This window comes from Hemiscyllium ocellatum, chromosome 32 (assembly GCF_020745735.1).
Source record: "Hemiscyllium ocellatum isolate sHemOce1 chromosome 32, sHemOce1.pat.X.cur, whole genome shotgun sequence".
In the NCBI taxonomy this organism is placed as follows: Eukaryota; Metazoa; Chordata; class Chondrichthyes; order Orectolobiformes; family Hemiscylliidae; genus Hemiscyllium; species Hemiscyllium ocellatum.
Window position 1 is genome coordinate 41,165,352 of NC_083432.1, and position 16,181 is coordinate 41,181,532.

The window sequence follows — 16,181 nt, forward strand, 5'->3', positions numbered from 1 at the left end:
GATGTAAAATATAAGCGACACATTTTGTGACTGGTTTCTAACCAATGTGTTCCTGTGGTATTCCCAGGTTCGGCGATCACTATCAGTGGAATAAGATCACCTCCTGCATCCACAACATCCTGAGTGGGCAACGATGGATAGAACATTATGGAGAAGTGACCATTACAAACATAAGGAACAGTACCTGTCATTGCAGGTTGACATTTTGTAAAGTGAGTTTGATCATGAAGTTCTTGTCCATGTGGCATTGGTCAGTTCAGTTGGAGTTATCTGCAATACTTCTGAAAAGTCCACCTATGTAATTTAAAATGTTTTTCTTTTTGCCCATTGCTCATGATTTAGCAGCATATCGGGTTCAGGGCATTGCACTTCAGGAAGGATGTCGAGGCTTGGGCGAAGGTGTTGAGGAGCTTTACTTGAATGGTGCAAGGAATGTGGGACTTCACATAGCTGAGCTTGATCTCTACGGAGAGAGAAGGTTCAGACGGGATTTAATGGATGTTCTCAAAATCTTGAAGGATATTCTTAGAGTGAATCGGGAGATACTATTCCAGTGGCAGAACTGTCATAACTACAGGATAAAGATTTACGATAATTGGCAAAGGTGTCAGAGGGCGGATGAGTTTTCTCCCCCCAGTAAATGGTAATTTGCAATGTGCTGCCTGAACATTTTGAGGGAAATAGTAGCAGAGTGATAATGTCACCAGACTTGTAATCCCGAACCCAAAGAGAAAATGCTGGAAAATCTCAGCGGGTCTGGCAGCATCTATAATGAGAGAAAAGAGCTGACATTACGAGTCAAACTGATCCTTTGTCAAAGCTAAAAAAAAAGGGAGAAATAGGGAGGTATTTATGAGGCTGAGAGAAGGTGAGTCTTGGCTCCAGAAGCAAAGGTAACAATAAAGAGGTGGTAATGACTGTGCACTGAGATTATAGGGAGATTCGGAGCTGTGAATGACCAAGGCTGAAGCCAGTGCTATGTGACAACATATGTGGGGAATGGGGGGGAAGGATGAAGCAGAGGCAAAATGGAAAACAGGGGAGAAGGGGAGCAAAGGGGGGAAGAGGAGAGGAAAAAGGTGATGAGAGAGTGGGGAGCGAGAGAAAGAGAGACAATCAAGAAATAAGAGGTACAGAACAGTGAAAAAAGTATTTCCCTCTTTGCTGCCCTTCTCTCCATTTTGCCTCTGCTTCACTCTGTCTCACTGTCACTGTCTCACTGTCACTGTCTCACTGTCACTGTCTCACTGTCACTGTCTCACTGTCACTGTCTCACTGTCACTGTCTCACTGTCACTGTCTCACTGTCACTGTCTCACTGTCACTGTCTCACTGTCACTGTCTCACTGTCACTGTCTCACTGTCACTATTTGTCACTGTCTCACTGGCTTCAGCCTTGGCCATTCAAAACTCCTAATCTCCCTATAATCTCTCTATGCACTGTCATTATCACCTCTTTATTGTTACCTTTGCTTCTGGAGCCATGATTCACCTTCTCTCAGCCCAGTATAAATACCTCCCCATTTCTCCTTTTTTTAGCTTTGACAGAGGGTCAGTTAGACTCGTAATGTCAGCTCTTTCTCTCCTTACAGATTGTTGCCAGACCTGCTGAGATTTTCCAGCATTTTCTCTTTTGATTTCAGATTTCAGCGTCTGCAGTAATTTGCTTTTATTGTAATCCCGAATCCTCGAGGTATGAATTTAAATCACTCCGTTCAGTGGAATTTGAATTTAGTTTTCAAAATGTGGAATAAAAAGCCAGTTTAGTGACGAGCATGTAACCACTATCAATTGTCGCCTAGTTCACCCAATGTCAGAAATTTTTCACCCTTGGTCAGATCTTCGTGTATTTCCAGACCCCCAGCAATGTGGCTGACTCTTAACTGTCCTCTCGGTAATTGGGAAAAGGTGATAAGTGCCACATCCTGTGAATGAATTTTTTCAAATGTAGTGGAATTCTATTCAGTAATGACCTTCAAAAATAAGTTAAATTAAAGAATTTATACAACTTTTCAGAGCTCTAGGCAAAGAACAAGGGACCGAGACAAATTGGTTTGCTCTTTCTCAAGCCAGCACGAGACTGCTGGACCAAATGACCATGTTCTATGGTGGACCTATTTGAATCACTTAATTTTTCCTTTGGAAATATAAACTGTATGCTTAATCTGTGATAACTGAATGTCTTGTCATGATGCTGCTGCCAGAATGTGTCAAGCTTCTGTTTGGGACGGGGATTCTAATGGAGCAGCATTGAAATCGAGAACTGAGACTTCCAAATGCTGCTTTCCCCCTGTTTCTCTTACAAGTCCACACCACGTACCCACCCAGACCGATTCTCCTACATTTATCTCTTCATCTAACACTGTGGGCAAGTTAGAATGGCCAATTCACCTAACCTGTACATTTTTGGACTGTGGGAAGAAACCGGAGCACCCGGAGGAAACCCACGCAGACATGGGGAGAATGTGCAAACTCCACACAGTCAGTCGCCTGAGTAGAGAATTGAACCCAGGTCCTTGGCGTTGAGGCAGCAGTGCTAACCACTGAGCCACCGTGCCACCCGTAATTGCGTAGAAAGTGTTGAGTGTGTAGAACTGACTGTTCAGGAATTGGGTGGTGGTGATTGAGATTATTCAAATCCATTTTTCAATGCCTTTGACAACAGATGCAAATGAGGGATAGAAACGGAGTATATATGGTCATGTGTGTGTCCAGGTGGATGAAATTTCATTAAGTGATAGTTTATTTGCATACTGCTGTACACAATATTGATGACTGCTCTCTAGCATAGTCCTTTTCATTCTTCTTATAGTCTCTGCATGTTGGATGTCAGTTGTATCATCACATGCAGATTATCTCATAACAAGTTTATCCCCAGATGCTACACTTTCTTTCTCTCTCTTTAAACCTTTTCAGACCAAATACTGGAGTTCGAATGTGAATGAGGTTCAAGGCTCTGTGATGGATCAGAGTGGAAGAGTCATCCATCAGCTGTTTGGCAAATGGCACGAGGGGTTTTATTGTGGTGGGCCACAATCGGCTAAATGCATTTGGAAACCAAGTAAGCAATGTTACATTCACCTCCTTACCATATCTAAGATTATATGCAGCTTTCATTCTCACAAATGCTCTGATGGGTGATTGCGAATGAAAGAAGGTACATCTTGCATTTATATAGCACTCGGCACAACATCTGATGGTTTCCAAGTTCTTGACAGCCATAGCTGAAATTTCTCCATTCGCTCGTTGTTGGAAAGGAAACGCAGCAGCTAATTTGCACGCAGCAAATTTCTACAGGAGTCATTGTGGTAATGACCAATAAGCTGTTTTAGGTGTTAATTGAGCCAAAACTATGGCCAGACCACAAAAGGGAAATCCCCTGCTTTACTTGTGCTATCGTATCCTTTGCACCTACCTGAAAGGACCACCAGGGATCTGATTTTAACTCGGCCAAATCTTTCGTTCAGATCTCTAAAAGTGGGTCTTTGAAGTGCACTAGCAAGGCAAGGAGTTACACTCTGAATGGTCAGACCTTGGAAAATAATAAAGATCAGTGGGCGCTTGATGTGCACATCCACAACCCCTGAAAATACCAAAGCAGGAAGCCGAGGTGGTTAAGAAGGCATACGGAATACTTACCTCTTAACTAAGACCCAGAATACAATAGTAAGGAGGTTGGTTGGCTGGATGGCTGCTGTATGATAAAAAGTGAGACTAGCAATGTGGCTTCAATTCCTGCAGCAGCTGAGGTTATTAGGAAGGACGCTCTTTCTCAACCTCTTCACCACCCCCACCACCACCCACCTTGCTGAGGCATGATGACCATTTTGTTAAACACCACCAGTTGTCTGCCTCAGAGGGGAGTCCTGTGGTGTGGAAGGACTGTGGTGACTTTAATGTTATGCTGGAACTGTTAGGCTGCAACTGAAATCCTGTATGCAGTTCTGGTCACCACATTTTAGGAAGAATGTATTTGCACTGGAGAGGATGCAGAGGAGATTTACCAGAATGCTGCCTAGGCTGGAGTGTCTGAACAATGAAGATTGATTTCCCTGAAGCAGCAAAGACGGAGGGGGGTGGGGATTAATGAAGGTGTAGAAGATTATAACTAGCATAAATTAGGTGAATAAGAGGCACTTTCTTCATTACTAGAGGGGTCAATACCAGGTTTCTGGTAAGAGATAGAGACTAAGATGGGTGTTAAGGAGAAATGTTTTCACCCAGTGTGGTGTGAATCTGAAACTCACGGCTGGCTAGGGTGGCTGAGTCAGAAATCTGTTAAAGCAGTAATTAGATACTCACCTGGTGTGCTGTACTCTCCAAAGCTATGGGCCCAGAGCTGAAAAATGGAATTAGTGTCGTCAGATCTTTTGACTGGCATGGGAATGATGGGCTGAGTGGTCTCCTCTACTGTAAACATCTGAGAGTTTATGAACATTTGGCAAAAGAAGGTTTTGAACCATATCTTTAAAAAGTCAGAAGTGAGATGCAGAGAGGAGAGCTTTCAGACTGAGCCTTTTTAAGAATGTAATTTTTCATAGAATGCAGATTTTGTTGATGAGGCCAGCATGTCTTGCCCTGATAGCCCTTGATTGGGGCTTTCTAGCCTGTTCAGGCCAGAGTAAGGATGAGACATTTCCTTCCCTTCACAAACCCGAACTAGCTTTCAGTACCAGATTTTCATAATCGTGGAATTATCCAGCACGGAAACAGACCAGATAAACTCAATTGATCTAGTTCCATTTGCCAGCATTTGACTGCTCTCCCTCTTAAACCCTTCCTATTCCCATACCCATCCAGACAGCCTCTGAAATGTTGAAACTATACCAGCCTCTACCATTTTCTCCGGCAGCTCATTCCAAGGGCTTATGCCCGAAACGTCAAATTTCCTGTTCCTTGGATGCTGCCTGACCTGCTGCGCTTTTCCAGCAACATACTTTCAGCCCATACACATACCACCCTCCGTGTGAAAACGTTGCCTCTCAGGTTCCTTTTTAAATCTTGCCCCTCACCTTAAACCTATGACCACTAGTTTTGAACTTCCCTACCTTGGGGGAAAAACCCCTTCTCTACTTATTCCATCCATGCCCTTCATGATTTTATAAACCTCCTTGGGGTCACCCCTCAGTCTCTGATGCTCTGGAGAAAACAGCCCCGACCTATTCAAACTCTCCCTTAAACCCTCCAATCACGGCCACGTCCTTATGTATCTTTTGTGAGCCCATTCAAGTTTAACAACCTTCTGTAGCAGGATGACCAGAATTGCATGCAGTATTCCAATAGTGGCATCACCAATGTCTTGTACATACCAACTCCTATACTCCGTGCACTGACCATTGAAGGCAAGAATGCTAAATGCTGCCTTCACTACCCTGTCTGCACCTAACTCCACTTTCAAGGAACTAAGCACCTGCACTCCAAGGTTTGTTTTTGCTCAGGAATGCGCACATACACCCTGCCGCTTCCATGGCCTTACCATTTAACTGACTAAATCCTGCCCTGATTTGCCTATGAGAATGCAGCATCTCGCATTTATCTAAATTAAACTCCACCTGTCACTCAGCCCGTCGATCCATCTGATCAAGGACCTGTTGTACTCTGAGATAATAATCTTCGCTGTCCACTACATTGCCAATTTTGGTGTAATTTGCAAGCTTACTAATTTGTACCTCCCATATTCACATCCACATCATTTAAGTAAATGACGAAAAGCACCAGATCCTGCAGCACACAGACTTCCAGCCTGAAAAAACAACCCTGTCCCACCACCCTCCATTCCACCAGCTGGCCTGTCTCCAAACCAGAGTGGTTCTTGGTTATCAATTCCAAAGTCATGACCACTGCCACCATCTCCTTTACTGAGGATGCAATCAACAACAGGGAAACGATGAAATAAAAAAAAAGCAAGGGCTAATTCTGGATGTTACAGCAGCTAGAAGGTCCGCATTTAAAACATTGAACTGTCTTTTCCCAGTTGCTGGTGACTCCATTATGCTGAATCTCCATTATTTTCTGTTTTGAGTTGGATATTGTGCCTTGTGTAGGACTCTAAATAAATAAAACCCATCAGCTTTTTTAGATTTGAATGAGTTTTAGGTTGTGTCAATGCAGTTATGATTTTTACAACAGCTGTTTCAAGTGCTTGATTACAACCAGTGTACAGTACTCTACCCTGACCGTATTCCTAATGGAAATTTCTGGGGGGTTTTCTCTTCATCTTTCAGATCCTATGCCTAAAGATCACGAAAGTTATTATGGTTTCACCACATTTGCACGAGAACTTAATGAATTGACTCCTGATCTGAAACGTGTCCTGCCCTTGACCGATACTCGCTTGCGACCTGACCAAAGGTAGGGGATTGCTTTGAATAAACCCATCATCAGCTCCGGAACTAATATAGTTACTGCTAAAATCGTCATGTAAACTTCAACTCCACCAATATCTTGGTCATAAAATATTCAACTGAGTAACGTTGCGACACTCTGAAAGATCATTAAAATTTTAATCTTAGAATCTTCTGCCTGGTGATGTTAGTGCATCGATACAAAATTGGTTTGTGCACATTAATTCCTGTTTCAGTGGATGAGACCAAAAATGTGTACAAAATGGGAAGGTTTGTACCTCAGTGATTTCACATGCTGACATCTCAGTGTAGTTTCTGGGCTCCACTAAATATGCTCCAAGTCACAGATGGATCTGGGGATCAGTACAAAGTTAAAAATCGCACAACACCAGGTTATAGTCTAACAGGTTTATTTGGAAGCACTAGCTTTCAGAGCACTGCTGCTTCAGGTGGTTGTGGAGTATAAGATCGTATGACACAGAATTTATAACAAAGGTTTACAGTGTGATGTAACTGAAATTATATATTGAAAAAGACCTGGATTGTTTAAGTCTCTTGTGATCAGTGGTTTACATCCTTTGCAGCCAGCCCACTTGTGAAAATACAAACACCACTAGACCCTGCCAACAGTTCTCGTGCTTCCACCCCAGTGTGGCAGACTATCTGAACGATCTGCCTCTGTAAAGCAAAAGAACAAATTTTCATCCCTGATGCACTATGTATTGCTGGGTATATGTGCAAAACTCAACCCTGAGTGTTTTTTGTTCTCTCTGTTCACTTGTTTTTGTTGTCCATGATTGCAGATCTTCTCTTTGTGTGTGATAGTCCCTTAGAATGAGGATGACACTTGCTCATGGCCAGAATCTGCCCATTGTTTCTTTAATGTGATACGGCTATAATCCTGCAGCTATCAGATGGTTCTAGCTAACCCAGAAGTTCTCCCAACCTTACCATCCACCGTGTCTGAATTTGACAAGTTTGCACATGGCACCCCTTCTGTGGCCATCAAATGAGACTTGTACCTGGAGCTTTTGGTCAAGAGGGAGGGTCACTGCCCACTGAATCTCAAGACTTCTGTTGTGTTTGCGTAAGGCCAGTTTGTATTTAACTCATCCTGATGATATCCATCCACCTGCTTGCCTTCTATGAATAAATTATTGCATTGCTGCCTTCTGGTGAAAGGTTTTATTTGTAAACCTTTTGAGTTCTCACCAAATAACATTACAAAGTCATTTTTGTATCAGTTGTTGAGGGGGTGGGGGGCAGACATTGTATTTGAGTAGATTCTGATAAAGGTCCCAATTATAGATGTTAAACTAACTGACCTACAGAGAAGAACAAAAAGACAGTTAAAGGCAAATCGGAAACAAGGGGTTTTCCATTCCAGTGCTGAGGGGCGCTGCAGGGTCAACCGGACTAATTCTGCGGTTGTCTTCACCGGTGCCTAGGTCAATACCTGTTGGTCTCTTGGTTTCATTTCTTTGTTGAGGCTTCTTTGTGAATGGTACAATTGTGGCTCGCTAGGGTAGGTTTCAGAGGGCAGTGGGGAGACCGCCACATTTGCTGTGGGACTGCAGGCCAGACCAGGTGAGGATGACCATTTCCTTCCCTGAAAGATGTTAGTAAACCAGATGGATTTTTCCCAAGCAATTGACGTTAGTTGCATGGGAGATATTTAATTCCAGCTGTGACCGGATTCGAACCCAGACTCCCAGAACCTTAGCTGAATCTTTGGATTAATAGTCTTAGTCTTAGTCTTAGTGGTAATACCACTAGACCATCACCTCCCTGATTTGACGACAGTTTTGCTAGGAATGATGGAGTACAGAACATAGCTTTCTGGCCCATCATCTCAATTAAGGACCAACTTCCCTGCTATTTCTCTAGGGCTCCAAAAATATTTCCACTTGCCCTAATAACCTACTTCCATCACCCTTGTAGAGGTGCACTCCTGATATTTTGTAAGGAACATTGTTCTCCTCATCTGATCCTTGACCTTTTGCCAATTACCTTAAACATCTGTGTCCTTGGTTTATGATTGTCTTTCTTTTCAGCAATAATTAATTGTTGAGTCTTTTCAACTTGCACTTGATAGGACAAATACCAAATTTTCAAATGATTGCAACAATTTATACTGCAGGAGGAAAGGGTAACAATTGGTTGATAAGTCGAGTCCTTGCTCATCATTGAGAATTTTTTTCTTACAGATAAACACAAGGCAAAGCAACTTCAGTATTGTTTCTCTTGCCAATAATCTAGTAATGTATTATCCAGTCACCACCTGAAAATACTTTCAGGGTATTGTATCTTAACTTGCACAGGTACCTGGAGGAGGGGAATACTGAGGCAGCAGAAGTTCATAAACAAAGAGTTGAGCAGCTGCAGAGAGACCGGAGGAGAATCATGGAGGAGAACAACATGACATACTTGTCACGCTTCTTTACGTAAGTTGGGAGGAGTTATGGAGGCCAGTCTTTGCTAGTTCTCTTCCTTTTGAACATGCAGTGGGTGTGCAACATCACAAACTGCTGATACTGCGTCAAGACCTTAGCCCTGGGGCAGATGTGCTGATATTGTGGCCGAGCGGTCTAAGTCGCTGAATCCAGGTTCCAGTCCCCCAAGGGGTGTGGGTTCGAATCCCACCTCTGTCCTTTTCAGCTGATCAACTCCCCCGCCGCAGCATTGTTAAAATGCTGCTTCGATCCCCTCTGTATTGGGCGGCACGGTGGCACAGTGGTTAGCTGTGGTTAGCCTCTCAGCGCCAGGGACCTGGGTTCAATTCCCGCCTCAGGCAACTGACTGTGTGGAGTTTGCACGTTCTCCCCGTGTCTGCGTGGGTTTCCTCCGGGTGCTCCGGTTTCCTCCCACAGTCCAAAGATGTGCGGGTCAGGTGCATTGGCCATGCTAAATTGCCCATAGTGTTAGGTATGGGGTAAATGTAGGGGTATGGGTGGGTCGGTGTGGACTTGTTGGGCCGAAGGGCCTGTTTCCACACTAAGTAATCTAATCTAATTGTCTTAAAAACTGGGACTGAGGAGGGGTGTCCATGCACCAACATCAGGACATGTTTGATTTTGTACTGGGGAATTGCGCGCTCTCTCCCTCGCGCGCTCTCTCTCCCCTCAGTACTGTACTGGTTGAATGATCTTTGGTTTTGATGCTCATGACCCTGGATTGCAGGTGTTCTTGCGGTACAGTAGGTGACATTCCTGCCTCCCTGAACCAGAACGTCTGGGTTCAAATCCCACTCCGGGACTGTGTCCAAGGAAAGTGCATGAAGTGGATACCTTGTTAATGATCAATTCTCATATCCTACCAATATATTCAGTAGGGTGGCACGATAACACAGCAGTTAGCACAGCTGCCTCACAGCACCAGGGACCTGGGTTTGGGTGATTGTCACATTCGCCCTGTATTTGTGTGGGTTTTCTCTGGGTGCTTTGGTTTCCTCCCACAGTCCAGAGTTGTGCAGGTTAGGTGGATTGTCCATGCTAAATTGCCCTGTTTAGTCCAATAGGTGGACTAACCACGGTAAATGTGGGGTTACGGGAGGGGGGTGTGGGTGGAATGCTGTTCAGGGGTTCAGTGCAGATTTGATGGGCTGAATAGCCTCTATCTGCACTGTAGGAACTCTGATTTGTTGATTCTAAATGAAAGTCCATGAGAATGGGAGAGATTTCTGGTCAACCATGTGATGGGATGAAAGTTGGAGATGCTAACCCTAGACAACACCATGCAGGTAAAAGGTCAGTGTTACAGCAACTGGGACTCCTCAGGCATTCGGTTGACTGGGCAGTTTGGTGTGGATCAGGATGATCCCAACAGAATGGGGTTTCAATATGGGGTGAACCTAAATCCTTGATCCTCCGCCTCCCATCGTGGGGGCTGCAGCCTTTACTGAACCTGCCTCTATTTCAACTTGACTTCTGACTCCGAGGCGCGCACAACCACATTGAACAGCTTCCGATTCCCGTTGGGCGCCAAGACGCACCTAATGAAACTGTGCTGTGTCTCCCTTCCAGGAAAACTGTTGATAGCAGTGGGAAAGAATCCTGGGTGAGCAACGGAACCTACTGGGAACTGAGGAAGGATCCTGGATTCTCGAAGCTGGACAATCCGGTGCTGTGGTGAGAGTGCGGTTACAAGCTGTACATCCGAGGCTGCAGTGTCTCTTTGTGCTTCTGCCCCAGAACCTGCTTCTCTGAATTACCTCAGTGGGTGTGCCTTACGTTTTATATGAAGAGAGCACAGTTGACCAGCACAACTGTCTGAGGCGAGAAAAGTGTGCCAGGCGCAAAGAAATGTCCTCTTCCTGCTCTATAACAAAGCAAGTGGAGTAGGTGTGTCTCCTCCAGTTATCTCAAACAGTGCATTATTTAGAGAAACAATGCAAGGTTGCCTGCACTTGCTATACAACACCACCTGTCTCAATTGTGACCTGTCCATATCTGTCCTTGTCAAAATTCCAATTGTAATTTTTCCTTTGCAAGTAGCACATTGTGTTCCATGTAAAATAATCTGGTGTTTTACTCAATTCTTTGTTTTATATCTGATTTTAGTTTATAAGAAAAGCTCAACACTTTGTTTTGTTTTTCGCAAAGAAGTCTTCATGGTCCTGGAGGAGAAATTTTCACTTTACAATTAACGCCACTGCTTTTCAAGGCCTGATTGGTTTGCCCACTGCCTTTCAGAAGGTCTCTGCTTGGAGCCAGCACATTTTTCATTGGGTTGAGGTTAAGCCTGGAATATGGCAACAGCTTTTTTCTTTCTCAAGAAAAGCTATGATATTCTCCCCAATCCCTGAGAGCTGACAATGCACCTGAACACTTGGCTGTGAAGTTGCTTTCTCAAACGATTCCACCCTCATCTCTGTAGACAGGTGAACTTTAAAATGGTGCACTACACAACTTTGAATATAAGCATCTCAGCCCTTCAGTATCGCAGTACTGGTTTAAAAGGTCACTTTCTCTTCCTGCCTGAAGAGGTTGCACGTTTGCAGGAACAAAGATACTGGAAAATGTCAGTGAGTGTGATGCTGTGTCCTTCTGTTGTCTAAATCTGCCAAATCCCCAGGGAGTAATCAGAGTCGCATCAGCTGTAGGGCAGACCATGAGTTTTCTATTATGAAGAGGGAACTTACTAAAGTTAATTATCTGTGCTTTGTTACAGATTGTTTTCAATCTTTCAAAATACTTGCACAGAAAGTGACTTGAAATTTCTTTAAAAGGTATTAAAAGCACTGAGATAGGATAACAGCACTTTTTTCAAAAGGCTCCTAATCTCTCCTCCACCACCACCACCAACACCACCACCACGTCTTTAGATTAATCATTCCACCAACAATTTACATTTGCCATTTCTTTACATGTAAACAGAGAGGTATCTCAGAGCACACTCAGAGGGCAGTGCTTTATCTGGGAATCCTAAACTAGAGAGAAGGATCAGAAGGGAGGGCAAGTGCAAATGGATGGTTCTTTGTGAGGGAATTATGGATACAGTTCTATTGCCTGATGAACCAGGACAGACTGCAGAGGGCAACAGCATTTTATATTGATGCTGTAGAGGTTGAGCAGCTAGGTTACTGCCCTGACTGGATTGTATTTCAAGGCTAGTCTTAGGCACAACTTAACACAGTTGGACATCTGAGTATTTTTTTCAGATGTACTAATGAAGCACATAGAAAAGTTGCAAAAGTAATTTCGCATCAGTTATGATCCATAATATCTACAGAGCCATGTTTGTGGATAATGTCAATGCCGAAGTGAGGGCGAAAGAAATATAATCAAAATAAAGTATGCCTGAAGGGTGCCTGGTGCTGCCTCATCTTATTTCTGTTGTGAAGGCTGTGTAATTGTTGGAAGCAGTTTCATCCTCTGCTTGTTTATGCCAGGCCCCACAATCTGCCCTGCTTTCATAGCAGCAACTTGCTTGGTGGCAATCCTAAGAGGTTTAATTGCTGACTTGTACAGATGTGTGGGGCTCATGGCAGTCTGCAGATTTACAATCCATGGTCATTCCTGAGCTCCAAGTGGTGCTGCCATTAGCTGTGTTTGCATTCCTGAGAAGGGTTTGGAACCTGTAAGTAAGTCATAATGGTTTCATCCTGTAAGACGTGTCTTACGTCTCCTAAGTCTGCTGACGTGTTTCCCAATCGCAATATAACACAGCCCTGCTTCGAGAGACCCATGAATGCATATATTACAGGCTAGGTGCTTGCTAACTTGTTGCAATCTCTTGAATGTGGCAAAATTCCCAAGTGGCTTAACATTTCTGCCATGGCTTCCAATGATCAGGGATTATTTCACCACAAATTTGTTCATGTGTGGCTATGAAGATTCTAGTGTGCAACTACAATTTTCTGGTCTTTACATTGAGTAAGGCCAGCAAAGGGAGGGATAGCAAGCAACAGATGCTCTCAACGCATCACCAGAATATATAGCTTGCTCATGATCTACACATCAGTGCTACCGTGAGGCCCTGCTTGAAATGTAATGGGACCCACGTGAAAAAGCTATCACAATCTTACAGCTATCTGATTAAATGTGGTATCTGGTGAGGTCATAATGGACATCAGTCTGCTGATTAGATTGGCAAAACTGAGCTTTTCTTAACCAAGATCAGGGTAGAAGGCAGTTATAGCATAAACACAGTGAATGATTGTTAAGCAGCAATAGACTCCGTGAAATTGACTGTTCTAAACTACATTCTTGTGTGTTACACAAAGGTCTTGCACGTCTAAAATACTTTCCAATGTATTGAGTGTGCACATTTGCAGTTAACGATGTATTGATATCCTGCTTAATTGCTGGGTCTCTTACTCATAAGACAGTAAGAGGTTTTAAATGGTTAGTATTTTATTTTTCATGAGATCATTTCTATGGCCTTAAGCACATGCAATTCTTGCCTTCAGTTTAGGCACTTCAAAAAAATTCCATTAATATGTATTTATTTGTTTGTCTTGAATAGGTTTTAATCTTTAATGTTTTGTTGGGAAAAGAAAAGCTACCCCTGGGCCAGCTAAACTGGCAGGGTGCTCGGGTCTTCCTCTCTCCTCTTAGGATTGGCTTGGGAGTGGAATCAATTGAGTTCATGCTGTGGATTGCTTCCAGTCCATCTTCCCAGATGCCTTTGCAGAATGCCTGACTCATCAGCACGTTGTGCAGGGCACCCCACGGTAATACATTCTGAAGATGCTGGCTGCCTATGGCCTGTATGTGAGCAATGCTCACTTGGCTGGGTTTGCAGGTCTGCCTTACATCTGCTGAACGCTATCCGGATGGGATGGAAGGAGTTTGGCAGTGGTCTCTAAGCTTGTTCTCCAATTGTACACATTAGCATATCAGACCATTGCAGTAAATAAGCCCAACTATCTCGCTCGATTTTTTTTTTAAAAAAGGAAAGAATCTTTTTTTTTCTCCCTCTTCCTCCCCTATCATTTTCATCACTGATTAGATTAGATTACTTTACAGTGTGGAAACAGGCCCTTCGGCCCAACAAGTCCACACCAACCCGCCGAAGTGCCACCCACCCATACCCCTACATTTACCCCTTACCTAACACTACGGGCAATTTAGCATGGCCAATTCACCTGACCCGCACATCTTTGGACTGTGGGAGGAAACCCACACAGACACGGGGAGAACGTGCAAACTCCACACAGTCAGTTGCCTGAGTCGGGAATTGAACCCGGGTCTCGGGCGCTGTGAGGCAGCAGTGCTAACCACTGCCACCGTGCCGCCCACTGCTTGCTGGACAATCTTGAACATCGTGACGATGAATGAAGAAAATATTGTTTTGTGATACACTTGCAGAGTTTTTATTGTAGAGCTGAAAAGAGAAGCAAAAAGCCAAATGTTGAATTGGAGCTTTGCCGAGTCGGGGAACTAGTGGAGAAGGTTATGTCCCTTCAGTTACTTTCAGGCCAGTCAAGCGTAGTGGGGAATAGAAAGAGAGGTAAAACTAAATGAACATTGGCTGATCTGACTTGCCTCTGGTCAGGGTTGTGAAGGGTTTACATTTGTATAGATGGTCTGTCCATATCATAGTATCCAACTTGAACATGTTGGGGGTCTTCTCCGAAACTCTTAATGGAGTGTGGAAATGTTCATCATTTTTACCATTTGTTAGTGTAATTGCTGTCTGATCTTTCTGCTGTTGTATAAAGCTGGTATTTATACCTGTAACATGGGATGTTATGTCTGCTGGCAGGCACTCTACAGCCCCATCAGAACACATGATCTTCCATTTTTTATTTACCGAGGTACGATGATCGAATTGATAATTCCTGAAATAACTATTGGAATCCATTTTCTGCTCCCATCACTTCTGTAATATTTTGAGATGTGAATTTCTTTATAATTACCAAAATCAAATCTGCACAATGTGAACTGAGACTTGTGGTGTACAGACCAAAACCAATAATCACTCCAGGCCTGAAAATGGAAGTGGATTTAACAAAAACCCTTAACCTTTTGTGACCTTACCAGTCATTCAGTTTCACTTCGTGACAATGTGGCCAGTTTTGACAGGAGAAAAACTCTGCCCCCCACCACCACCACCACCACCACCACATTGAAGGCTGACTTTCATTTGGGGATTGTATCGAAGATCATTGACCGAGTTTAAGGATGGAAGTCTGTTTGCTTTATACGTTTTCATTTGTGAAAGGATTATCAGTTACCTGGACTGGATCAATCTTTCAATACGGTAATCTGAATCCAGGTAGTGACCACAGTGTGATGAACTAGCAATCGTTGATCTGGGTTTGTTTTCTGTGTCTCAAGAAGTCTACTGGGGTAAATACAGTTGGTGGCACTGTACAAAACCCGACCACATTAGCAGTGACTTCTACATGCCATTCTATTTGTTTTCTTTTCCCTGCCATTGACCTTGATCACAACTCCTTTAGTTCTTCAGTAGTTTGGTTTTCAATATCCAACTGGATTAAAGATTGTTTCTGTTGCTATCATTGCACACTTGCCTCATTCATCTTCTCTGGTGATGACAATTCTGTTAATGACAGCAATAGTAATTTAGCTGGATCTAAGACTTTTCTCATCAGGTACTCTCATGACACGCAACCAGTTTAAAATGGAGCTACATACACTACCAAAGAAGAAAAGTCTGTCTAAATTTTAGGCTGCTTTTAATATCTTGGCCAAATATGTTGTTGTCTCCGTTCTTTAAAAGTTCTGCTTTTCCAAGTCCACATCAACAATAAAAACATTAGGATTTGTTTTGTTTCTATATAGTTGGCCTTCTCCGCTAAAACCATTAGCAATCTACCCCTGCTCTACCACCCTGTCCGCCCAGAGTTTGTGTAATGTTTGAGATTGTGGAACGTATAGGTTCCACAATGGGGGGAAAACTCGCACATAAAGCAGATTTGATTTTGGACACTTTTTTTTTCAATGCTATGTTTCCCAGGATAATGACTGCAGGGAAGTATTTAAATCACTTGTTTCTGTGCCTTGCTCACTGCTGTAGTTGGTAACTATTTTTTTGGTTTAATACCAGAATCAGTGAATTTGTTGTGAAACTCCAGTCGAATATGACGTGGTTCACCACTCCAATAAACTGAGTACCATTTGCACTGTTGTGTATTCATCCCAGTGTGTTGTTGTTGAAAGAAGCAAGCTGCTGTGCACACAGCTCCCCTAGATCTTTCTGACCTCTGCCCATCGACCTTCCCACACTCCTTAATGACCTCAAGCTCAAACAATATTTTTTCAATTATAATGTATTTGCTTTCAAAGGTGACTCTTCCACAGTCCCAGCTGGACTGGGATCCCTATCATTTCACTGTATTGCCAACTTCTTCAACTCATATTTGTTATCA

The 16,181-nt window shown here is 43.4% G+C and overlaps 1 protein-coding gene across 4 annotated transcripts in view; it reads left to right on the forward strand.

Annotated features, from left to right (window-relative positions):
* Positions 1-15,932, forward strand: part of LOC132830991 (oxysterol-binding protein-related protein 6-like) — an 87,296-nt gene extending 71,364 nt beyond the window's left edge. For all 4 annotated transcript variants that reach the window (XM_060848985.1, XM_060848987.1, XM_060848989.1 and 1 more), the window contains 5 exons: positions 68-212; positions 2,916-3,060; positions 6,224-6,350; positions 8,665-8,787; positions 10,366-15,932. In XM_060848985.1, coding sequence (XP_060704968.1) covers positions 68-212; positions 2,916-3,060; positions 6,224-6,350; positions 8,665-8,787; positions 10,366-10,474 — 649 coding nt within the window. In that variant the 3' untranslated portion in view covers positions 10,475-15,932. The remainder of the gene's footprint in view (positions 1-67; positions 213-2,915; positions 3,061-6,223; positions 6,351-8,664; positions 8,788-10,365) is intronic.
* The last annotated feature ends 249 nt before the right edge of the window (positions 15,933-16,181 follow it).